The 25,938-nt window shown below is 38.4% G+C and overlaps 2 protein-coding genes across 4 annotated transcripts in view; one reads left to right on the top strand and one right to left on the bottom strand.

Moving 5' to 3' along the window:
* Positions 1-19,535, top strand: part of LOC139948627 (lysosomal membrane ascorbate-dependent ferrireductase CYB561A3-like) — a 43,646-nt gene extending 24,111 nt beyond the window's left edge. Inside the window, exons 2-5 of the mRNA XM_071946823.1 lie at positions 5,859-6,086; positions 6,840-7,042; positions 8,449-8,606; positions 9,533-19,535. Of these exons, the coding sequence (XP_071802924.1) occupies positions 5,906-6,086; positions 6,840-7,042; positions 8,449-8,606; positions 9,533-9,767 (777 nt within the window). The 5' untranslated portion in view covers positions 5,859-5,905 and the 3' untranslated portion in view covers positions 9,768-19,535. The remainder of the gene's footprint in view (positions 1-5,858; positions 6,087-6,839; positions 7,043-8,448; positions 8,607-9,532) is intronic.
* LOC139948628 (plasma membrane ascorbate-dependent reductase CYBRD1-like) lies at positions 16,201-25,300 on the bottom strand. 3 transcript variants are annotated; one of them, XM_071946826.1, is made up of 5 exons: positions 25,219-25,300; positions 24,084-24,319; positions 22,734-22,939; positions 21,370-21,539; positions 16,201-19,624 (listed from the first exon to the last, which is right to left on the bottom strand). In XM_071946826.1, the coding sequence occupies exons 2-5, from the start codon at positions 24,268-24,270 to the stop codon at positions 19,459-19,461; spliced, it is 729 nt and encodes a 242-aa protein (XP_071802927.1). In that variant the 5' UTR covers positions 24,271-24,319; positions 25,219-25,300; the 3' UTR covers positions 16,201-19,458. The 3 variants fall into 3 exon arrangements, with proteins under 3 accessions (XP_071802927.1, XP_071802925.1, XP_071802926.1); XM_071946824.1 differs by lacking the exon at positions 25,219-25,300 and adding an exon at positions 24,890-25,203; XM_071946825.1 differs by lacking the exon at positions 25,219-25,300 and adding an exon at positions 24,724-24,857.
* Positions 25,301-25,938: the final 638 nt, after the last annotated feature.

Raw genomic sequence — 25,938 nt, 5'->3', positions numbered from 1 at the left:
TTAACGTGGAGGCAGTGGACACTTCTTAAAAGAATTATTAGCACAAAACCTTACTTGGTAACAAGTAATGTGGAGAGGTTGATAGTATAAAACATTATGAGAAACTGCTCCCGCTGAAGTGACGTAGTTTTCGAGAAAGAGGTAGTTTTCCACGAATTTTATTTCGTGACCTCAGATTTAGATTTTGAGGTCTCAAAATCAAGCATCTGAAAGCACACAACTTCGTTTGAGAAGGGTGTTTTTTTCTTTCTTTACTATCTCGCAACTTTGAGGACCAATTGAGCTGAAATTTTCACAGATTTGTTATTGTATGCATATGTTGAGATACATTAACTGTGAAGGCTAGTCTTTGACAGTTACCAATAGTGACATGTCCTGTGTCTTTAAGTGTCCTCCAGTCGTTAAATTCACTCTTCTGAAGAAGTAGACAAATCTTGCAATTTGGGGGAAATGTCAAGATTGCATTTAAATGTAATGTTAATTTCGCTGTACAGGATGTTATGTCTAGGCCTACTTAAATTCAAATTAGGACAAAGGAAAAACGTCTGGGTAAAGCTTGAGTAGTTTTTGGGATTAGACTATAACTTAAGTTCAGACAAATCAATCATTATTTTATGACAAGAGACTTAGTCCTTTAGATTGTAGTAATTAGGTGAGAAATTGGTTGGTGGGTTGATAATACGGTATAGGTTGAAATATTAATTGTTTTTTGTGGGCTTCTAATCCATCTGTTTTATTACAACGCATGTAAATTATTGCCAACATGCGAACCGTCCAATTTGTTTTCCCATTATTGATCGTGAACACAAAAATACACAGCAAGTTTGAATGACTTTCCCGTACATCTCGAAACAAAGGTGTCGGTGTTCAACGAACGTGTTTTTGAAGATACCATTGTCACCCAAATGGTTCTGTTTTCCCAACGGAAACTTCAGATCTCTTCTATCTCACTTTAAACTCTTATTGCATTTTTCTCCGATAGATTTTCACCCAAGGCAAGTGCCAACCTGGATGTACAAAACACAGTCGCTTCTGAAATGTGATATTGATAGTTTTTGCTTTTCAACCAACCTAATAAGGGCAACTATAGAGCCAGGGTTTGGAAACTAAAAGCATTCATGAAGGCGTACGATTGCGAAATGGAAAACTCTTATTGGTAATGTATCCAGTTTTTGCCTCTTCTTGAACCACACTTCAAGTACTAAAAGGCCACAAGAAACGGAAATAATGTTGTCTGGGCCCGGCCTTCCGCACAAACGATACATAGGAGACAAGAGATAGGCATACACTTCGATAGAAACGTTGGTGCAACACTACAGCGATCAATATGTCTGATCTTTTGTTTTCGATGCTTGGGTTGTCGGGTTGGCGTATGGCCCTTTTCCAAACCACGGCTTCGGTTTTGGATTCGGCTTGAGGCTCCGATCTCTCGTCTGAAGCCTTGAGTGCGTATACGCAAAGCACGCACAATTTGTCAAACCAACCTGCGGGGCCAAGCTAGCCTGAGCCGAATCCAAAGCAGAAGCCGTCATTTCAAAAAGGGTCTATAACTGTTTCCTCGCCTTCCACCTCGAGGAACCCGGTTCGAATGCGGCCTGGGGCACTATGCGGATTGTGTTTTTAGTTATCTGACAGCGTCGACATTCCCTGGAATAAGTGTTGCGTTTTTTCTTCCACATCGAAATTTAATTCATTGTCTTCTCTATTGGGTTCTTGGCTAGTACAGCGATTAAGTTCGCTTTTCTGAGAGTTATTGGCTTCATAACCAGAATAAAATTTTAATAAAATAAGAAGAAGAAAACTGGGGGAAAAATCGTCTTAAGGCAGGCCTTCAAAAATGATACAAATTAATTTGCCTTAGATTGTAAGAGGTGGGATTGAGACTGTGGCCGTTATTGGAGGATTGAAGGCTTTGCACCTGACGTCACTGGTGCTCACTGGTTGCTCATTGGTCCATCCGGTGAGCCATGCTATACCTCTAAGATGGCTGCAGTATGACCAAATAAAAACTGAAACTATTCTGTATAATGAGGCAAACGCCTTAGCAACCAAAGCGTTCACAACACAAATTAACCATCAAAAACATTAGGCATAAAACGTTGATCTGCTGCAATTTCTTACCCAACATGCCAACATGGGTTGCTTCGAAATTGTAACGGGACGCCATGCATCGCTTTGTCTGAAACGGCTCTTATTGTTTGCCCACCCAAAACACGGAGGATGTGAAGCTTTTGCCTGCTCAAAGCACCGAGATTTACAAACACCTGTCACGGGTTTAAAAATAGTTTTATGTTACAAAAATGGAAACACATTCAATAAATGGCTCCCAGGGAAATGAATAGGCACTAAGTCTGAATCGATTGAAGCAGAGACCTGCTATTGGCAGAACTTCTTTCACTTTGCTTTTTGAGCAAATTATTTCCTTTGAGGTGTATTTTTGCTTTTAATTGCAAAATGGTGAAACTGTTCATCGTGTTATTAATGAAATGTGGAATTCTTTCCACCATTGGCTAAACACCTTTATATTAGTCAGTTATAGGCTTACTCTTTACATCATAAAAATCACCAATAAAACTAGACGGAGAGAAGCAATTATGTTTTACTTTTATGACATAATTATTTAAACACACGTTTACAAAAAACGTCTTTGACAATGTAAAAAGTCAATGCCCTTGCCCCACCCACCCCAACCCGTCCATAACAAACAAAAGCATGCCTCACAAGCCCACCCACAACCTAATGATTTTGTAACAACAAAATGTCAGCAATGGCCGTGTCCTATAGGGGGATGTTGTCCCCTTTCGGATTCGTTGGGTTAAAGGGCATTGATTCGAGAGAGGGCGCTATCAGACGAAAATTTCTGTGTCGGATATTTCTGATTAATGCACGCTAATACTTCAATGTAGGGGGAAACGCCCTCGCCCCCAACTCTGCTGTAAATCCCCCGATGCAAGTACTAGAAATAACCCAAGCCATAAGAAAAGTGCACTAGGTTTTCGAGGTTCGACGTAACATTTTCCACTACACACTAACTCGGCAAAAACATGTCTCAAACGCCATTTTATTAGTATTAGTATCCGCGTCATTTTAATCGTGAAACAAAATATACCAGTACGTGCTTTTTCAAATGCCGCCCGTTTTACCAGTGCATGAAAAGCCTTTTTCAACAAAAAAATCCGAGATTTATATTTTTGAACAGCCTCGGGCAAAAAGCTTCCCTAAATGAATTTGCGAATCTTCATCGCTGATTAAAGTGGGAATACTCTATATCACTGCTAAACTATGTTTGTATCCGTTTTGGGTTGGAGTAATGTATGTATAGCCCGCGGGAATTTTAGACCGTGTCGACTTGATTTCAAATAAAAACACACACAAAAACAAAAACTACAGAAAAATGGTGCGGTGTTGCGATCACGGACGAGGTAATTACTTTTGTCGGTTTCATTTTACGGGAAAAAATATTACACGTGCTAGCACCAATCTTCTTCAGCCGTTCCAGCGCATCCTGTAACTGTAGTCTAATATTCAACATAAATGGGTAAAAACTGGCCTAGGCCTATGTTATGCTTATTATGTATGGACAACATAGACCTTTTTGAATTTTGAGAGTCTGTATTAAGTAATAGTAAACATAAGTCAATTTCGCTATTTGTTTGACAATACAAAGTGAAACTTGAGAAATGTTATGATGGTGTTTTCGTCATCAAATGGCCTATTTGATATTTTGCTGGTTTATTGACCTATGCCTGAGATCACAGATTTAAAGACAGTGGACACTATTGGTAATTGTCAAAGACCAGTCTTCTCGCTTGGTGTATCTCAACATATGCATAAAATAACAAACCTGTGAAAATTTGAGCTCAATCGGTTGTAGAAGTTGGGAGATAATAATGAAAGAAAAAAAACACCATTGTCACACGAAGTTGTGTGCTTTCTGATGCTTGATTTCGAGACCTCAAGTTCTAAACTTGAGGTCTCGAAATCAAATTCGTGGAAAATTACTTCTTTCTCGAAAACTACTGCACTTCAGAGGGAGCTGTTTCTCACAATGTTTTACACTATCAACCTCTCCCCATTACTGGTAATAAAGAAAGGTTTTGTGATGATTATTATTTTGAGTAATTACCAATAGTGTCCACTGCCTTCAAGATTAGTACTATCTAGAGGGCTCATTTCTACCTGTTGATATAAAGTATAAAACATTGTGAGAAACGGCTCCCTCTGAAGTAACGTAGTTGTTGAGAAAGAGTTATTATCTCGATCAAATAATTCAGGCCAAGGCTTTTTGAGGCATTTGAAAGTGCACATTTTGTGCAACAAGGGTATTTTTTCTTTCCTTATTTTCTTGCAACTTCGATGACCAAGTGAGTCCACATTTTCACAGGCTTGTTATTTTATGCATTGATACACCAAGTGAGACTACATTTCACAATTTACCAGAGGTGTCCAGTTCCTTTAAGGGTGTCAGATAGAGCAGTCACTGTAGGTAGCCCTTGCGGTTGCCTATCATGATGAAATATGTCCCTATACTGTTTTCCTAAGGCCAACTATCATGCCTTCTCAGTTACTTGGTTCTTGTCTGCACTGAGCCTTCAACAAATCTTGTTTACTTCCAATTGGCATAATTAGATTTGTCAATTGCAGGAGTTGAGATAGGAAACAAATCCTATTCCTCGGTTTTCATCAGATCATCCACGTCATCAATTTGACCACTTTCTGCTGCTTGATTTGTGTTCTTTCCATACAGAATGATGGATCATGTTTAAAGGCAGTGGACACTATTGATAGTTACTCAAAATAATTAATAGCATAAAACCTTACTTGAAAACGAGTAATGGGGAGAGGTTGATAGTATAAAACATTGTGAGAAACGGCTCCCTCTGAAGTGAAGCAGTTTTCGAGAAAGAAGTAATTTTACATGAATTTGATTTCGAGACCTCAGATTTAGAATTTGAGGTCTTTAAATCAAGCAACATAGTTATCTCGCAACTCCGATGACCAATCGGGCTCAAATTTTCACAGGTTTATTATTTTATACATATGTTGAGATACACCAAGTGAGAAGACTGGTCTTTGACAATTAACAATAGTGTCCAGTGTCTCTAAAGATGAGCTCACTTTTAACGGCTGGAGAGGAGTGATTTTTTTGTGGTCTACGTTGGGAGTATTTCAAGATTTTATCCACATTGCTGCCTCGTCTTTGTTTGTGTTGAGGAATATTTTCTCTGGGGTTTTACTCACTCAAAGGTTAAGGAGGAATGATTTCTGTAGTTCGTGGTTATGGGGAGCATTTGAAGTCCTTCTCAACACAGCCTCGCCTTTGTTTGTGTTGAGGAACATTTTGGTCAGGGGTTTGACTACAGGGATGAGCTCAAATTGTTTAAAATGAAGTAATCCTTGTATCTTTTGTTAGTTTTTTTTTTTTTTAACTTTACCATTTCTTAATTTGTTTTGAGGTTTATTTTCTCCACGGTTTCACGGACAGGATATTTGTGTTTTAAGATGAGTTCAAGATGTGAGGTGGTCTATGTGGTTTAGCGTTTAAGTGTTTTTTTTCTCGCTTTGCCTGCAAAATCAGGAATAACTTTTGCTCGCAGATCATTTAACAAACATTAAATAGCTTAGTTGGTTAAATACAGGCTCAGATTCAAGTCCCACTTTTTTAGTGAATATTTCATTGTACAATCCCCAAATAATACTTTGTCAGTTTATTAATTTGGTTATTTTATTGTATAGGATGGTACACCCTCAAAATATTACTCCTTTAACAGAACTTAATTGTGTCAAACTGCAAACAAAACTTGTTTTAAATTGTAGAAACCTCGTTCTAGTTGGTTTTCTTACTTTTTTTTATACAGAATACACGGATTCTATATCCAAGATATCTGGTCAGCCCACAGCTGTCATGTCAGGAGCTTTCTACCCCCTGGTCCTGGCCTCTCAGGTCGCCGTAGTCACCGTCCTGATTCTGGCCGGCTACTGGACAGGTCATTTCCTTGGAGGCTTTGCCTGGGATGGATCAGCGCAGGAGTTTAATCTCCACCCACTGCTGATGATTCTTGGGCTTGTCTTCTTCTACGGAGATGGTAAGAGAAAGAAATACAAAATTCATTAACTTGGATTGATCTACCAGAAAGCTATACCAGAGTTTGATATATCACCATGGTACCCAACATTTTGTTCAGGTAGTTTTTCAGTAGCACCATAAGTTTTCATTTTATAACTTGGAACTAGGAGATACGGGAAAGCTCCATTAAATACACTGGACACTATTTGTAATTGTCAAAGACCAGTTTTCTCAGTTGTTGTATCTCAAGATATGCATAAAATAAACAAACCTGTGAACATTTGGGCTTAGTTGGTCATCAAAGTTGGGAGATAATAATGAAAGAAAAAACACCCTTGTCACACGGAGTTTGCGCTTTCAGATGCTTGATTTCGAGATCTCAAATTCTAAATCTGAGGTTTCGAAATCAAATTACTTCTTTCTCACAATGTTTTATACTATCAACCTCTCCCAATTACTCGTTACCAAGCAAGGTTTTGTGCTAATAATTATTGTGAGTAATTACCAATAATGTCCACTGCCTTTAAATGATTTCTGAGTTTTATAAAAACTGTTGGATGAGCAATTATTCTGCCTGGGGGAGTCAGCAGGCCTATTCTTGTGCACTGTTTTGGAAAATAGAACATGGAGATAACAGGTGTGATTTGCCAGACAAAAAAGGATGTTTTATTCCAGCCTCTCTTTATATGGAGCTTTCCCATATTGGTTGAGAATTTGCAGAAGCTGTCCAGTCACTCCAAGAATCTAAATGCATTTTTGTCTCAATCTCCAGCCATCTTGATGTACCGAATCTTCCGCAAGGAGAACAAGACAGTGGTGAAAATAATCCATGTGTTGATGCAGTCCTTTGCACTCATCTGTGGAGGCATCGCCCTAAAGGCAGTGTTCCGCTTCCACAACAATGCAGGCATCCCTAACATGTACACGCTTCACAGTTGGATTGGTCTACCAACTTACATCATGTTCGGCTTACAGGTAAGTTTAAGGAGCCCAAGAATTTACTACTAACATCGGATACAATATTCTCTTAACAGCCTGATGAGCTCAAATTTAAGTAGATTGGAGACCATTGGTATAAAATCCTCTCTGGGAGAAGAAGTGTTACCCTTAATAGGTTAAATTTGGTGACAACAACCCTGGGAGCCATGTATCATGCAGGAGGTGCATGGCATCACCAAAGGACAACAGCACAGTGAGCAAAAATTAAGTAGATTGGAGACCATGGGAGAATAAGGGTTACCCTTAATGGGCTAAATTGGGTGGCAACCCTGGGAGCCCTATACTGGCCATAGAGGAGGTGCATGGTCACCCATTGGAAAACGAGTTTGTTTCTCTTTATCCGGGATAAACTGGGATGTAACTGGGACATCGTTGGTGACAATGTGCCATTCCCTAATTCCAGTAATTTTCTCTTGTACCCAAACTGGGATACATTATGTGTCATTAACCATGATAACCCATTGGGCACATGATCTGATCACCCAAGGACTCCTTGTATAGGAAGTCAATGATTGTATATTTAATTTACCCAAATACATTCAGGAAGGTACTTTTGCTTGAGTACTGTGCATGTGAACACCGTCCTGATGCAATTAGACACACACGAGTATTGTATCACTCGAAAAATTGTTTGCCCGGAAAACCATATTTGTTTATTTCAAAGAGCCTAATTCATGGTTCAATCCTGTTGAGAAGGCCGTGACACACGAGGCAATTCACATGCAATCAGTTCCAGCCGTAGATTTCACCAAACTCTTCCTAACTTAGGATTAATCTTAGGACTTAGGACGAGTCCCAGCCTTGCACTGTAGCATGTAAAACTTAAGATTAATCCTAGTTAGGGCGAGTTAATAAGACGAGACCTAACTGTTTGTGAAATCGTTCCCATGGAAACTTTAAGAGAAGACAACATTCTCATTTCAATTTTCTCTTTACTTCCTTGGGGATAGTAAGTTGCAGCTAAAATAGTGTATGTTGTACTGAAATGTTCCTTGTCAAGTCAGATTGTTTCTTGACTTGAGTAATTGATACTCTAATTAGAAAGGGAAAAAATGGAATGTGATGGATAAAAATCTGTTTTGACGGGGACCGTGTGCTGGGCTAATTGTACAGTCAATCCCTTAACGATCATGTCATACAAGGCAATTTACAGGCAACCAGTTCCAGGCAATCTGGACCCGTTCACATTTGCATGTTCTCATAATTTATTGGATATCAAGACATTGTTTGAAAAATTACTCATGTGGTACCAAAGTGTTCCTTTTGAATGCAAGCTGCAGCTGGTTGCCTCCAAGTTGGCAAACAAGTTGTCTCGTATGACAAGGCCCTTAAACTTAACCAGACTTTAACCAATGGTATTTCTTGTGGTTTTCTGTTTCCAGTATATAGGTGGATTTGTCTCATTTCTATTCCCCAAGCTGAGTGAGAGAGGAAGAGCCACCATGTTGCCCTTCCACAAGTATTTTGGAGTCGCCCTCCTAGGGATGGTTTGTGCCACAGCAATAAGTGGAATCAACAACAAGCTCTTCTTTGCTTTACCGTAAGTCTTTGTCAGATTCTGGGATGGCAGTTTAAAGGCACTGGACACCTTTGGTAATTGTCAAAGACCAGGATATCCTCACTCTGCGTACAAAAAAAAAATGCACTGAAACAACAAATCTGTGAAAACTTTTACTCAATAGGTCATCGAAAATGCAATATAATAATTTAAGAGCAAAACACTCTTGTTGTATTACTTTGTGCTTTATGTCTAAAAAAGGTCTAATGAGGCCTGAAGTATTTAAATATTTGAGTGAGAAATTACATCTTTCTCAAAAACTATGTTTCTTCTGAGGGAGCTGTCAACAGCTCTCCATAATACTCGTTAAAGTTTTTATGCTGACAACTATTTTGAATAATTACAAATAGTATCCAGTGCTTTTACTCATAGTCAAACAACATTGGTATTTTAATAGATTATGTGGATGTTGAACTGACTCTTGATAAAACAAGGAATATTTCGTTTCAATTAAATTCATTTTCTCGGTGCTACCATGGAGGAAAATTTCCTTGTAAACATGCCATGCACAAACTAATTAAACACAAACAATTTAAGAACATCTTAGCAGAAAGTAATTAATGCTTAGACTGATCATTGAGGAGATGAACAGTGTAGGGTATGAAGGAGTTGAGGTATCTGTTTGTTTTGCATCGAAGCCATCTCCTACCACTCCTTAGTCTGATGAAAAATTTGTTTAATGGATGGTCGATGTTACCTTTTCATTTCAAACCACAGTCATGAGTAATAGCACTTTCAATAACAGATGAGTACAATAGAATAATAATTTCCATGTCTACATGAAAACAAAGTCTTGCAAAAAAAACGTTAATCGATTACCTTTACATTGATAAGCCAAAGCATGTAACCCTTTGATGGTGGTATGTGATTGACATAACAACAATAACTTTTCTCTAAAATGTATATAGGAATACAAGTGATACTCCATACAACAGCCTCCCTGCACAAGCCCATGTTGGTAACTTCCTTGGCATTGCCATCATAGTATACTGCCTCATTGTTGGCTTCCTGGTCACCTTTGATGAGTTCAAGAGAGAGGAGGTCATTAACCCAGAAAAGCTACCCCTAGCCCAAGCAGAGATGAAACAGTTCAAGACAATGGATCCTACAGACACAACAGGTGATCAAGAGGAGGTCAAATAGACGGTTGGGCTTATCTTCACTATAAGGCAGAATTAGGATTTATGGTGGCAGAGGTGGGATTACTGGTGGCAGAAGTGGGATTTAAGGTAGCTTCAACCAAATAAAGTACCTCAAGTGACATGCATGTACTTGGTGAGGAATTTCCAGCAGTGTTATGGGTTTCTCAATTGTCCTGTTTCCGATTGTCTGCCATGTACACTTATTTCCAGAATATGGCTGTGAATAATCTAGGAAGTGTACTTGTGACTAGTTTGTAGTGTAGTTCAAATCACTATCTAGTTTAGTCCCAATAAATTGTATTACAGTTCACTAAAGTTGAGTAATAACTGCTAAATCTTAGGAGCAAGGTTCCAGAAAGTTTGTAGTTAAACATTATTTTAGGGTTTGTTTTGAAAGGAAGTACCAGCAAACCTAGGAAAGTTGAACTAGGAGGAAACACTTTCACTAAAGTATTACTCTTCAAGGTGGGTATGTATGAGGTAGGGTCTATAGGTCATGAGTAAAACGTCCCAATAAATTGTATTACAGTTCACTAAAGTTGAGTAATAACTGCTAAATCTTAGGAGCAAGGTTCCAGAAAGTTTGTAGTTAAACATTATTTTAGGGTTTGTTTTGAAAGGAAGTACCAGCAAACCTAGGAAAGTTGAACTAGGAGGAAACACTTTCACTAAAGTATTACTCTTCAAGGTGGGTATGTATGAGGTAGGGTCTATAGGTCATGAGTAAAACGTCCCAATAAATTGTATTACAGTTCACTAAAGTTGAGTAATAACTGCTAAATCTTAGGAGCAAGGTTCCAGAAAGTTTGTAGTTAAACATTATTTTAGGGTTTGTTTTGAAAGGAAGTACCAGCAAACCTAGGAAAGTTGAACTAGGAGGAAACACTTTCACTAAAGTATTACTCTTCAAGGTGGGTATGTATGAGGTAGGGTCTATAGGTCATGAGTAAAACGTCCTGTTATATGTTAAGTAAATAGTCTTTCCAACAATGTGCTATTATATTTCTTTGGACTACGAAAGAAATGTCATTATGTTTCTTGCATGGAAGCAGTATGACTTTTAAAACAGTCCTTTTTTAAATATTTATTGCATGGTGTGATCCAGTTTTCTTTAGCCACAAGGGAGTTGAATAGGTATTGTGATTATTAGAATTGGTAGTTAATATAACCAAACCACGAAATGTTACACTTGCCACTATTTCTACTCTAAGATTGTGAACATACTGAAGTTTGAAACACAAATTTGTCAGACTTGCTTAGCGGAAGTTCTGCTTAATTACTATGCTTAAACAAAATTAGATTAGAACCAAAACATCGCTTAATATGTGGACCCAATTTCACAGAGCTGCTTAAATAATATAAGCATAGAATATTGCTTGAATTTGTCTGCTGAGCAAAAAAAACACAGGCCACCAGTTACAGATTGTGACATTGCACATTGTGCATTTTGGCCAGTAACCTTATTCTGGCAAGTGGCACAATGTTGTTGTGTTTAGCTACTTTCTGCTTAAGCAGCTCTACGAAACAAGCCGCTTGAGAGTTAGATTTGAATATTGTTCAGTACAGTTGACTTCTTTAGTCACAAGTTACCGCTTAAATTTGAATTCTTCAGACAATAGAGACAGTTGCTATGTCAAATGGTTAAAGGCAAGCATAGCAACCTCCAGATGAGCAAACCCTGGGGTGGATTTTACAAAGAGTTAGGACTCGTCTTATCTCGAGTTAGGACGAGTAACCCGTCCTAACTTAGGATTGATCTTAATGTCTGCATGCTAAGTGCAGGGTTAGGACTCGTCCCAAGTCCTAAGATTAGTCTTAAGCTAGGAAGAGTCTTGTGAAATCGCCGGTTGGTACCATTTTGCCATATATATGTACATCTCTTCATGCACATCTCTTTGTGTACATGTAACTATACAAAAGCATGCCCCAAACCATGAGAAATAGAAACTGGTTCTATTATCTGAGAAATTAAGATTGCAGCAGCAAGTTGTGATTATAAGCAGTCATTGTACCAGATATTATTCAAACCTAACTTGCTAATGGCGTAACAAGAGCAGCGTTGCAAGCAGAAAACATCTGCTTAGTAGTTGTATGAAGTTGTCACTGGGTTAATAAAGGGAAGGTACACGTTTGGTAATTGTCAAAGACCAGTCTTCTCACTTGGTGTATCACAACATAAGCATAAAATAACAAGCCTGTGAAAATTTGAGCTAAATTGGTCATCGAAATTGCGAGAAAATGATGAGAGAGAAACACCCTTATTGGACGCATTTGTGTGCTTTCAGATAGGAATAAAAGATTTCTAGCTAGAAGTCTTTTATTATTTTAGTGAGAAAATACCTCTTTTATCAAAATCTATGCTACTTCAGAGGGAGCCGTTTCTCACAATATTTTATACTATCAACAGCTCTCCAATGCTTGTTACCAAGTCAGTTTTTAAGTTAATATTTGTTTTGAGTAATTACCAAACGTGTACCTTCCCTTTAAGTGTTGACAGATCTGAACATTGTCATTCCTGTCTGGATTTAGAAGTTCCTCGTTTCACAAATGCCTTGCTAAACATGTGGACGTATGTATGTACTAGAATTAATAGCAAATAAATATTTCTATATGTATATAAACAGTGTGTAAAGACAACAGAATATTAATAATACGAATTGTCTGTGGAACATAATGTATTCTATTTTGATGTTAAAATGTAAGTCTGCATTCTAATGTTACAAAATAATTATGTAGTTTTAGTGAAAATTGACCCAGTACTTGGTTTTTTATTTAAGGGAAAGTGTTAATGTATTAATTTAATCCTTAAACAGAAAGTTATTCAAAATATGGTATTTAGGGCCTAAGGCCTTATAATAAAACAAATATTAATTTATTTTAATGAAATTATTTATAAGGGATTTGAAGAAAACAAAAATGCCCGTTGAAGGTTAGCAACTATTGGGTTTGTTTAAGTTACCAATAAGTAAACACTTTAGGTAATCCTGCAAAAAGAAAACTACAACTTTCCTTTATTGCATACATTTCTTTAAAGTACACAGATCATTTATGTTATTGATTGTTCTCTTAGCTTATTGGGGTATTAAAATATATTTTTATACAAAACACAGGGAGCATAAATTCTTAATCAACGAATTTTACTTTCAATTCTCTCTGTATATTATGTTCTTACAAAAATCGATCATACACTGGTGTAATTACATGTCTCCTGTAAAATTTGAAGACGGATTTCTGGATGAGGAAGGAGTCATGAATTATAATTTGTTTAAACCCTTACACTGATGTGTGTTAAAGACAGTGGACACTATTGGTATTTACTCAAAATAATTATCATCATAAAACCTTTCTTGATTACGAGAGGTTGATAGTATAAAACATTGTGAGAAGCAGCTCCCTCTGAAGTGACGTAGTTTTTGAGAAAGAAGTAGGTTTCCACGAATTTGATTTCGAGACCTCAAGTTTAGAATTGTAGGTCTCGAAATCAAGCATCAGAAAGCACACAACTTTGTGTGACGCGTGTTTTTTTCTTTCATTATTATCTCACAACTTCGACGACCGATTGAGCTCAAATTTTCACACGTTTGTTTTTTATGCATATGGTGAGATACACCAACTGTGAAGGCTAGTCTTTGACAATTACCAATAGTGTCCACTGTCTTTAAGCACTGTAAACTCAGTACTTTCCCGCATTCTCTGTACCAAAAAACCACCACAGGCAAATCTCTCCAGTGTAAGAGTAAAAACCAATTATATTCTTTATCTCTCATGCAAAACTAACATCTATTAAGCCCATGTTTCATTTTAAGTGGATTTTGGTCTTCCTCTGATCTGAGATGTGAATTCTCTTGATCACCTTTTTTGCATTTTACAGTATTTAAAGACTCCAAGTCTTTCCAAGGCATTCACCTTCAGTTTTCTGAAACAAACAAATAAAGACATGGGCAGGCACAGCAATTCTTTGTCCAAGTTTTCCATTTTCAATGGCACAGCTGAGACGTTAAAAAACAAGAAAAATAAAGGCCCAATTTTATTGCTCTGCTTACAGTAAGCAAATAATCAGCGCTAACACAAGCATGTAATCCAAAGCTTACGTTAAGAGTATTTCATGATTTAGCAGGTAATAATTACTGCTTAACTCAATATTAAATTAATAATAGAATAGAGTAAGGACCTTTCTCTATGATAATAGTAACAAATATCTATTAACTTTTTGTTTACTAAGGTTGATATTTAACAGTTGGAGCCAAGGAGCCACAAAGCCTTACGAAATGTCTTAACATGAAGTCAATGTTCAACTGTGTATGTACATGTATTATATAAAAAACAATCTTTAGCGATGTTAGTTGCAGGGAGTAACGATATATCCAAGCCGTTTTGTCAATAAGCCTTTTGCTGAGTTAGATTTTAATAAAGTCTTGTTCGATGACTTGCTCAGTCAAAATTTACCATTAAAATTTAAATTCCTCCGGCTATAAAGACAGCTGCTGTAAGTGAAACTTGTGATCAAGCATGTCATTGTACCAGACAAAATTTAAATATAACTTGCAAATGGTATATTCATGACCCACCATCCTGAAAAACAAATTATGGTGCTACAATCTCTTATTCTTAATATTGAAAGGCTGCTAAGGAAATATAATATCAACTAATTAATGTTTCATTACCCTGGCCTGTTATTTTAAACCACTGCTTGGGCTCCACCTTTGGCTCTGTCTGCCGGCAGCCCCATTTGGACTGGAAATGTTTTATTGCATATAATGGCCGAGCGGATAAGAGCATCCGACTCAAGCTCTGGTGTTTCTGTTCAGCAGAGTCTGGTGTTTGTGTTCAGCGTCCTGGTCGTGACGCTTGTGTCTCTTTATTAAGCAAGACACTATTGCTGTATCCTTCGGATGGGACGTATAAGCCATTGGTCCCGTGTTGTGTAATAATACACGTAAAGGAACCCAGAGCACTTGTCGAAAAGAGAAGGGTGCCCCCCACCAAGTGTTCTTCGTTTGGTTGGCTGCATATTGCATCACAGCACCCAGTAAACCATTACATGGTACTACGCTAAGGATTGGTCTCATACTTCATATATGAACGAAGCTCCACAAAACCTTGCAGGAAAATACTGAATAATGAAGTGCCTTGAGCATCACTGAGTGAAAGATATGAGCGCTTAATGAGAAGCCACTACTATTAAAAACATAACTGACAGAGCCTATAAGCACAAGCAACAGTTTTGAAAGGGTCACAAATCGTGAAAGAGTAAATGTTCATCTTACATGTATGGTTGTATGTGACTCTCACAAATACAGACTGTATAGAGCAGCAGCCATTTTGTTTGTCTCTAACTTGAAACCAGTGTAGCCAAATTGAGACTGGAAGGGCAAAAAAAAACAGTCGGGGCCCTTGCTGGTAATAAATGTGTATATGTTATTGTAAGTCATTGTGATTTAACACTATAAAGGTGTATGAAAAAGGTTCAAGACCTTTTTTTCTTTATTTGTACAACGTAGTATTTGTCTCTCTATTTTACAACTGCTTTAATAACTACAGTTGGGACAAAGTACTGCACATAGATTGGGCCAATCCATAGTTTGAGTAGCAAACTCAAGATGGGCCATAAGAACTGGATTCAGCATTTTGACCAGCTCTCATGGTACATATTGTACATTCCCTTACAATTAAACAAAGCGAAACAGCAACAGGAACTGAGTAGATTATACTTGAATTAAATCTCTTTTGGGAAGAGCAGTTTGTTTTTGAGAAGAACCTGAAAACTCACTTTCACAAAAGATTGGTCTTTTGTTAAATTGAGTTTTCAAGTTCCAAGATTCATCCTTAGATGAGTTGTCAGTATATCACCATGGTGATATATATGTATGTGACATCACACTTTGCTTGGGGATTAAGATTAACACAAGCTCTTTGTGAAATCTGGACCTTGGCCCGATAATCTTGATTGCTAATTGTGATATCACTACAGCGATTATTGACAACTTATATCGTGTTTCCAAAACAGACTTAATTCGTCCGACTACTAAGTTTGCTGCACCATGCAGAACTTCATATCTTACTAAACATAGCAACAGATGTTGAAAATAAAAAGAGTATTTAATTAAACTTTACAACATGTATAACTCTATTGAAATTGTATTGTGCGTGACTGTGGAGTCTGTTGTGTTAAAGTCAATCTGTAATCTACGAGCTAAAAGATGAAATAATTAAAACTAAAAATTTAAATTAACAGCTGCAAATTTGTAATGTTTTGTTTAATTATTTCTTGTAATCTTTAACCTTCTTACTATCCACAGCATTTCCAAGTGAACAAACAAAAGTGAACGGGATTTTGGGTATGAACGAATCGAAACATTTCAACATGAATCAACACTTCACCATAAATGCTTCCCTTCACCCAGGGGTATAAATACACATTGTTGATGTTGACATTGTGTTTAAAAAAGCCCCTGGTGCGCGACGGCATGCCTGCAGCGATTTACCGAAATTACTGCGTAACTTGTGTCACGGCGTAAGTTTTGTGAAATCGACTAATAGGGTATATACTCCCCAGGGAGTTAAAAATGACAATTGACCCATTTCACTTGACGTAATCAGCAGAAAAATCTTGGATGCGCCATACTGGTGGGCAATTTCACTGTGCGTTTTTATATATAACTCTATGCTGCGCGTTATGCAGTAAAGTGAGCATTTTAGGCGATGCGGCGTTAATACATGTAAACCTAACTGCCCACCAACATGGTGAGCGTGGCATTGGTCGTTGCGTGTGATACGCGTGCAAGGGGTCATGGCCTATTGAAGAGTTAGGACTCGTCTTATCTCAGTCTTGTAAAATCCTTTTGTTTGCATTTGTATATTGTGTTTGTATGGAAGTCGATTGATTTGATTTATTTTATCTCCAGTTATTTTAGGATGAGTAACTCAGGACAAGTTACTTGTCCTAACTTAGATGGGTCCTGGGAACGCTTCCACAAAAGATAAGAAGGGTTTGATGCCTCCTGACTTCCATGGCAAATCGACCCAGGGCACTATATTGTAAAGAGCATTGATACATTCTTGTAGAAGCTAATATTCAAATGCACTGGTTGGGTATGGTGGCACAACTATACACATAAAGTCTGTGTACTGTGTACTTAACAATGCCGGTGTACACGGGATACTATTAAAGACACTGGACACTATTAGTAATTGTCAAACACCAGTCTTCACAGTTGGTGTATCTCAACATATGCATAAAATAACAAACCTGTGAAAATTTGAGCTCAATCGGTCATCGAAGTTGCGAGATAATAATGAAAGAAAAAAACACCCTTGTCAGACGAAGTTGTGTGCTTTCAGATGCTTGATTTCGAGACCTCAAATTCTAAATCTGAGGTCTCGAAATCAAATTCGTAGAAAGTTACTTCTTTCTCGAAAACTACATTACTTCAGACGGAGCCGTTTCTCACAATGTTTTATACTATCAGCAGCTCCCCATTACTTGTTACCAAGAAAGGTTTTATGCTAATAACTATTTTGAGTAATTACCAATAGTGTCCACTGCCTTTAAGTACATGTATCGACATGTACATTAAAATGCTTAATAACCCTGTGATTACATATTGCAGAATGATGCAACTTATCGAACGGCAGTGGATGATGATCGGCAGTAGGAAGGATGATCCTGTAATTTACATTAAAAAAACGAGAAGGTTTTTGCATCGGATTGGATAAACATTTTTTTGTTTTTTACCCATACAGCAATGCAAATAATGTTGGTTTGAATCTCACATCATGAGTGAGCACTACAGAAAGTACGGAGTATGCATTGCTCAATACACAACAGTGTTTAAAGGCAGTGGACACTATTGGTAATTACTCAAAATAATTAATGGCGTAAAACCTCATTTGGTAATGAGTAATGGGGAGAGGTTGATAGTATAAAACATTGTGAGAAACGACTCCCTCTGAAGTGCCATAGTTTTTGAGAAAGAAGTAATTCGAGACCTCAGATTTAGAACTTAAGGTCTCGAAATCAACCATCTAAACGCACACAACTTCGTGTGACAAGGGTTATTTTTCTTTCATTATTATCTCGCAATTTCGATGACCGATTGAGCTCAAATTTTCACATGTTTGTCATTTATATGTATATGTTGAGATACACCAACTGTGAAGGCTAGTCTTTGACAATTACCAAGTGTCCACTGCCTTTGAGGGTAAAACACAAATCACATTTGTACATGTACATGATGTGATGTTTCCATTTTGCATCTTTAGCTTCTAAATTTGACCTCAACCCCACATAAACATGACATGAGAAATGTCATAAGAAATACAACCATAGAAGTTGCTTTTAAAAGACTCGAGAAAATGTCATGAAGTTGACAAGTTTATATTTGCTACTTAGAACACTTGTATTATTGTTAGTGCAGAAATTGTATATCAGGGGTGATTTCACAAAGAGTTAAGACTAGTCTTATTTCAACTTAAAACGAATTACTCATCCAAACTTAAGACTGGCCATACGTTTTCAGTATCTCCTAGGACTAGTCCTACCTCTTCTGCCTCTTTGTGAAATCGACCCTAGGATTATTATATATATAAACTGTATGATATAAAGATAAACTTATGTTAATTATTCAAATAAATCTTTGGATAGCGCCCTCAAGTGGTGCTATTTGTCATTTCCCACTCTAGATTGGTGCCTTATTCACAGTACCTGTGATTTCTTAGAATAAATTGAACACCAAAAAGTATTCCAACCCCCGACCTTTGATGTAACCATTTAGTTACAAATAAAGGAGTTGGACACAGTTAAGCATACATTTGTGAAGTGACACAGGCTAACTCCTATACTTAACAGTGTAAGGAAATCTCAAATAGCATTCAAAAAGATTTGTTTTACTTTATACATTGCAACCTTCATATTTTGACCACAGCTCAAAACAGCAATCATCCGAATCCCAGTTCTTATCATGTCATAATTTGATAATTTGATTTTGGTGGAAGATTGTGGCCATCTTAGCACATGACCGCCATCTTTGATAATGACCGCCATGTTGGAATTTCGCACTAAAATGTATTTGAAAAATGTGCAGTGATCTCATCAATGCATTTATTAAGTGACAATATTATCATTTCTACTAAAATCCAGGTGTGTGTGTGTGCATGTTAGAGGAAATTTAGGCAATTTTGCTTACACGTAAAAGGATTACCAACCAAAACACCTGTATGGTGTTTGTGGTTGGTCCCCACTGCAAACCTAAATGGTCAAATGTCTAAATGACACTGGGCGAGGGAATCGCAGCTAAATGGTTACATTGCCAAACACTAAATACTTGTCATTCCACATCTATCTTTACAATTACATAAAGTGTAACGTGTACAGGTATGTGGGTTTTTTGTGCGTTAAAGTATATCGTTTATATAGTGTGCATATAAAAATAATATTCCACTAAATCCCTCATAGGGTTATAAAATCTAATAGATATTTTTTTTTTATTATGCGTGGCATCTATGAAAATTATAACAAATCGTTGGTCAGCTAACGAAGATTTTTGGTAATTGATGTTTGGGTTTTAAATTGTTGTATTCGTCATCATAAAGACTTTAACGGCACACAGGTCACTTTTTTTTTTTCAATATCCCCAAAGCGTAAGACATTACTTTTACTTCACACAAAGAAAGTCTGGTACCCTTTACCCCGCTTACTGCTCCACATTAATCTGCTCTCTATACTCCCTGTCCGTGTTGGGGGCAGTCTTGAATTTGTCGCTATACAGAACGTAGCACACCAGGCCAACGAAGAGGATGGTGAATACGCCAAAAAAGTTTGCCACGATGGCAACTGGTGGTAACTGGCTGTACTTTTGGCTGCATGAAATGAAACAGTAAAATGTATTATAATATAATAACAGTTATAATGTGAACTTTTAAAGTCACCTGGAAGTGGTAATTTTTCAAAATAAAGCTTTTGTCACTATTATATGTGTTTTGATGAGTGGAATGTGAATAAACAGTTAACTAAGGTTTTAAAAAATCAGTTCTTATGTTATCTACAAATTTAAGAGTAGACCCCGACCCGAGAGGGCGATGTTCGTGACGTCAATCGAGGCAGACTTTGCCTGTTTTTTTTTTCCGGCAATGCCGACCATGTATATTGCTGCTGAATGCAGAAAAACACTTTTTGAAATGTACCAACTCACAACTTGGACGTACATGTACTTTGCATGTGTGTTTACTATATGCATTGCAAGCAAAGTCTGCCTCGATTGACGTCACAAAAGGGGTAGGCGGAGTCAGCCCCCCAAACAACTTACAACATATTTTTTAAACATATAAATCGTGACAAACAATTACTAACAAAATTGTTTTATTGTTCATAAGCATATACTCTTATGTTTGAAAGAAAAAAAAAATCTATTTCCAGGTGACTTTAAAGCGCAGGTATCTGCCGCAAGCGGCGCTCATGGTACTGATGTATGAAAACAACCAACAAGCAATGAAAGTAGCACCACATAATTAGAAAGTAGAGTTAACAAGAAGGATCATTATAGAGACGAGTTCTGAAACTGTTCTTAAATATGCCGAGTAAGCTTGGGCGATATCACGATATTATCGAATATTGCGATATTAATTTGGAAACGATTTCGATATCGGATGGATTTGGTTTTAATCGAAATATCAATACATCTCGATATATCGCGATATCGATTAAGTATCGCGATGTATTTGCTAGATGAGACATCTTGCACCCCATAGGTTTGGAGTAAAACCAATAGAATAGGTCATTAGAACACCTCTCTTATGCTATGACTGTCTCTTCTACAACTTTCACTTGGAGTTTGAAGACTGATGATGTCAAATTTAATTAATCGCGATTATATCGAATATCGCGATATATCGTGAATAAAATAAATAGATATCGCCCAAGCTTAATGCCGAGTGAGTTTGAAAGTTTCACAGTTTCAAGTGAAAAGAAGGTCCGAAGCCTCAGTGCTGAGCTCTGGTATTCAGGCTTTGAGTGAGCCTTCAGATTGAAATTAGTTTTTTTTTGGTAGTTAAACAAAGAAAAATGTACTAGGAATTTTTTCCGGTAGCAGCTCTGATATTATTTTTCAAAAACCAACACAGACTTTTCCAGGAGTGCTGATTTAATGAAGTAAATACACCAAACATTGAGTGCGTTTGATTAGCTTCCCTGTGCTGACCCCCGCAATGCTCCTTCGGCAGAGCCCCTGACAAGAGCTAATCGCACGATCAATCACCCTCTCGTAGTGACGTCATGCACCTGGGGCCAGCCCCCAAGTGACCCATTCCACAAGCAGGGCACTGGGGGCTGACCGGGGTGAGCCCCTGGAATGACGCCAAAGCTATTCGAACCTAAAGGGGTCTACTGGAATGCACCTATTGTATCAGGCACTGGATTGGCAGTTCTCATTTTCATTTGTTTTGTTGTAGCGCTTAGCAACCGCTGGAAAAGGAGCTTTATACGTATGCTATTATTATTATTATTTTAGGTTCAAAATGCCCCCCAAAAACAGGCAGTGAAAGAGTTAACACGTCTTAAAGGAGCTCAGTTAATATTTGTCTACATCTATTCGAGGGAAGATACTCACATAGAGAAGGAGATTTTCTCTGCCGTGCCAAGCAGGGACGCTGCTCCGGCCATCACAAAGATCAACACACCTCCATAGACGTGAAAGTGAAGATAAAACTTCCGGAGGTTGGTCATCGAATTCGGACTGAAGACGGCCATGATCAAGAACAATGTAAGACCCAAGAGGAGCTGAAAGAGAAAATGACAGGACACTAAAGTTAATTACATGGGAGAGTATAGTGCAAACTAACATCAAAAGGGGGTCGGGGCACCACAATGTTAGTTAAAGGACACGTTGCCTTGGATCGGTCGAGTTGGTCTTTGAAAAGCTTTTGTAACCGTTTATTATGAAATACATTTGGTTAGAAAGATGTTTTAAAAGTAGGATACAATAATCCACACAAATTTACCTCAAAATTGCGTGGTTTTCCTTTTACTTAGCGAATGAACACAGTCAGCCATCTATGGGATTCAAAAATTTGACTCCCATAAATGGCCGACCGTGTTAGTCGACGAGGTAAAAGGAAAACCACACAATTTTGAGTGATACTTGTGTGGATCATTATATTCTATTTTTAAAACATCTTTCTAATCATATGCATTTTATATCAAATGGTTACAAACGATTTTCAAAGACCAACTCGTCTGATCCAAGGCAACGAGCCTTTAAAGGTATGTCCACCTATCAAATACTATTAACTCGACTTGATTTGTGAAAGTTTGGCTTGTGACTCGTTTTGGCTGGAACAAAGATGACTTGAATTCACAAAATCAAATGAGTACCCTCTATCTACCATAGAGCAAAAGTAGTCGTCCCGGCTGATTTTCTACCTTCCGCACAGGTAGCAGTTAAAAAGCAGGACCGTTTTTTTCAGAACTAAGAAGTCTCCTGAATTTTGAAAATCTACTCTGCAGTACGGTAGAAGAGAAATTTCACAAATTCAACAAACAATCTAATCCATGAATAGTAGAATATAATGCAAGACAAGTTCGCAAAAGAACATAATCTGCCCAGCAAGTAGGTATACACATAGTGTTACTGCAGACCAAATTATTCATTGATACCTCACCATGCAAAGCCTCAATTGACCCTTCCCATGATATATGTAAATTGCACATAGCGCGTGCGCACTAACATTTTGGTTGGCAAAATGAGGGAACATCGCGCTGTTTTGTACTCGGCTAATGGGTGCGTGACGCAGACGCAGCGCAATCGCGTCTGCATAGTGCACAACTCTATGGTGTTTGCCAACCAACAGGGTCTGTACGCATGCGTGAATGTAATTAGCATATTTCATGGGAAGGGTCCATTGTTATAGACTTGACATGACTTGGTTACAAACATTTGTGAAAACATTGACACAGGTCTCTCTTCTATTTTACCTGCAGACAGAAAAAGGAATACGTGGCAATCCCGAGCCAGCTATGTAGAGAGTACATGTTTGGGATGCTATTAGCGTTATGAAACTGGAACACACAGGCAAGGCCGAAGGATGCACAGATCAGAGCCACCAGTTGCAACAGAAAATGAACGATCTTTGCGAACAGGCGATGGACGTTGTTTCCAAGAATACGGTACGTCATCAGAGCTATTAAGGTAACCAAAATAAAAACAAGAGAAAGTAGAATTAGCTGTTTGCAAACTGCTTCCCAACCTAAAGGTCCTATGGTATAAATGCAATGAAATAGGTGATGGTATGCTGTTTCGACACTAACAGAGCCTTTGAGAAAGACTCTGCAGAATAAGGTTGAAACAAAACTCCACTGACTATTTATTCATTAATTCAAATTAAGATCCCCAATAGTGCAGGTTTGTTATTTTCTTGATAGAACTGGTCTATTGACAAAGATGTTGACAAAATAGGGAAACTGCCAATATAAGGGGCAAGAAAGCTCAATCGGTAAAGCACTTTTTCTAGGATCACTCTGAAATTAAATAATTGAATGATCAAACTTTAATTTTGCTTTGTGAAAGCCGGGCCCTGCTGCCATGTCACTAAACAATAGCCGATCCATTAAGCTCCTCCCCATTGCGTATTGACAAATCACAATGCAAGGAAGGTATGACAAATCAAGTCCGACATGTGTGCGCGTACGCTTGGCGCGCGCGATAGAGTTGTGCAGAAAGGCATTGGAGAGGCTCACATGTTCTTGCACACACATGCATTGTGGGCGGAGCCTAATGGATCGGTCTATTGAAAATGAGAACAGTGCATAGGCTGCGCTGTCGAAGCCCCTATAAAACCTGGGTCCAATTTCAGAGAGCTGCTTAAAGCAGAAAGTATCGCTTAACAACGTATTATTTAGAGCAAAATGGGCAGGATACCAACCATTGGCTGGTAACCTTATTTTGGTTATAAAACCAAACTTAATATTCTTTATCCCCGATGCAAATTTAACATCTATTATATCGTTGCGGTACCCGCTGCCAAAACATAGGATTCGAACTGCCTCTAGCTACCGGGCAACCTCGGTAGTCTAGTTGGTAAGACACTGCTCTAGAATTGCAAGGGTTGAGGGTTCGAATCCCAGCCGAGTGATTTACCTGTGAGATTTTTTCACAGGACTCGGGAAAGTACTGAGTATACAGTACTAACGCACATCTGTGTATGGGTAAAAAAGAAAATTAATATTATTCTGTTTAGCAACATCTATTTTGCTTAGCTACTTTTTGTGCTTTTAAAAGCAAGCTCTACGAATTTTGGCCCTGAAAAGCTATCTTTATTTACTCACAATTTCCATTGAAGAACAGGAAACCAAGAGCCATGAACACTGGATGAAGGTTGAATTCTTTCCCTGTCTTGTCCAGAGCGAATCCCCCACCGTACTTAGCAAACCAAGTTATGCCAAGTCCAACGACGGTCAGGCCCACTAACTCGACCAGGAGTAGGAGAACAACCAGTGACATCGTGTATGGCATCGTCAAAATGGTATGTCTGTTTCTTTTACTAACTGCTGAGTAAGGTTATCTGGAATATTAATAAGAAATCAATATTTTTAAAACAAAATAACTTAGCTGAATCTATAGTGGAAAACACCAAAACCACACCAAGAAATTTCAGTTTTAGAACCCCTGACTGAACCACCAATCCACTTGGCATGCAAGAAGCCAGTCCGGGAGTCGAACAGGGTCCACAGAGGTCCAGGGACGTGGAATACAGGGAATAAACCATTGAGCAAACCAGACCTGACTGCCTGATGAAATGAAATACGCGTTGCATGATAAGGAACACTCTTTTATACTGTTTAAAGTCTAGCTCAGCTAGAACTATTTTTAAATATGTCCCAAGTTTTTGCGAGATCTGATTTAAAAAAAGAACATGAAGGGTAGGACTAATGAAGGGCAGAACATTTTGTATGGAGTTGACGTTACGTTTTAACTGTAGTTCTAGTAAGAGTAGCCACCCGGAACGATACATAATAACAGCAGGAAGAAGATAGAACCATCGAGGACAGTGACACACAACCCATGTGAACCACCAAAATCCAGGTCTGTCATGTCTGTCCTGCCTGTGTGTGTGACAGGCGGGAAAACTTACATTCGTTCCACCACCGCCGCGTACAACCACGATTCACAGGCACAAGACAAGTCGTACTCTCCCTTTCGCAGGTTTGGTGTCAGATATTGTTTTAAACCACGGACCTAGGAAGCAGACGATCGACCATGACCACGATGACAAGACAATAATGTTAACGCGATCTAGCTCATGAGCTGAATGGAGTTTATAGCTACGCTTTTGAACGAAGTATGTTGCGTAAACGAAAACATTGAGTCACATGCCATTCGATCACGTGAGGGCAGCATGCACAGAGTGCAAGTGTTTGGGTCATATTTTTTTCCCAGGAAAGAATGAGGCCCTTTACCTACTTTCGAAAGGGTCCGGCTAGAGAGTACGTGTGTGTTGTTAGGCCGTGTCCGAATTGGCGACTTCGGCTACAGCTACGGCTAGGGTGCGCGCGTCTGCTATTCTTCAACACTGACAGACGCGCTGATCTAGCCGCAGCTGTAGCCAAAGTCGCCAATTCGGACACGGCCTTAGTCTTGGCCCAAGACCATGGTGCTTGATTCTGGATAGTGTACTACGCGCGGTTGAATTGCCAAAGTGCGCCCGCCACGGTATGATCTAGTTACTTAAACGGCTTGAAATCTAGACTACACTCTGCAAACTACGTTAGCTTCATAGAGGTTAGCTTGCGGAGTGTAGTCTAGATTTCAAGCCGTCCACGTAACTAAATCATACCGTGGCGGGCGCGCTTTGGCGATTCAAACGCGCGTAGTACACTATCCAGAATCAAGCACCATAGTCTTGGGCCAAGACTAGTGTGTTGTGAGCATAGGAGCGATGACCCCGCGACCCGTGTGAATGATAACAAAGGAACTCGCGGGAAAACAAACCGCGGGAACATTTGTTTCGCGCGGTTTTGTTCATGTACAACAACAGTACACTAACAGTACAGGCATTCACGCTCTACAGGGCACTCGTTCAGAATAGATAACATGCCATTTCCCCATGAAATGATGCAAAGACATTTTACCTGAACCCCAGTCACCTCTTACTAAACCAATAATGTATGAAACATACACAAA

Source organism: Asterias amurensis, chromosome 16 (assembly GCF_032118995.1).
Source record: "Asterias amurensis chromosome 16, ASM3211899v1".
NCBI lineage: Eukaryota > Metazoa > Echinodermata > Asteroidea > Forcipulatida > Asteriidae > Asterias > Asterias amurensis.
The sequence above is the reverse complement of the archived record's forward strand: the minus strand, read 5'-3'. Positions and strand labels throughout refer to the sequence as shown.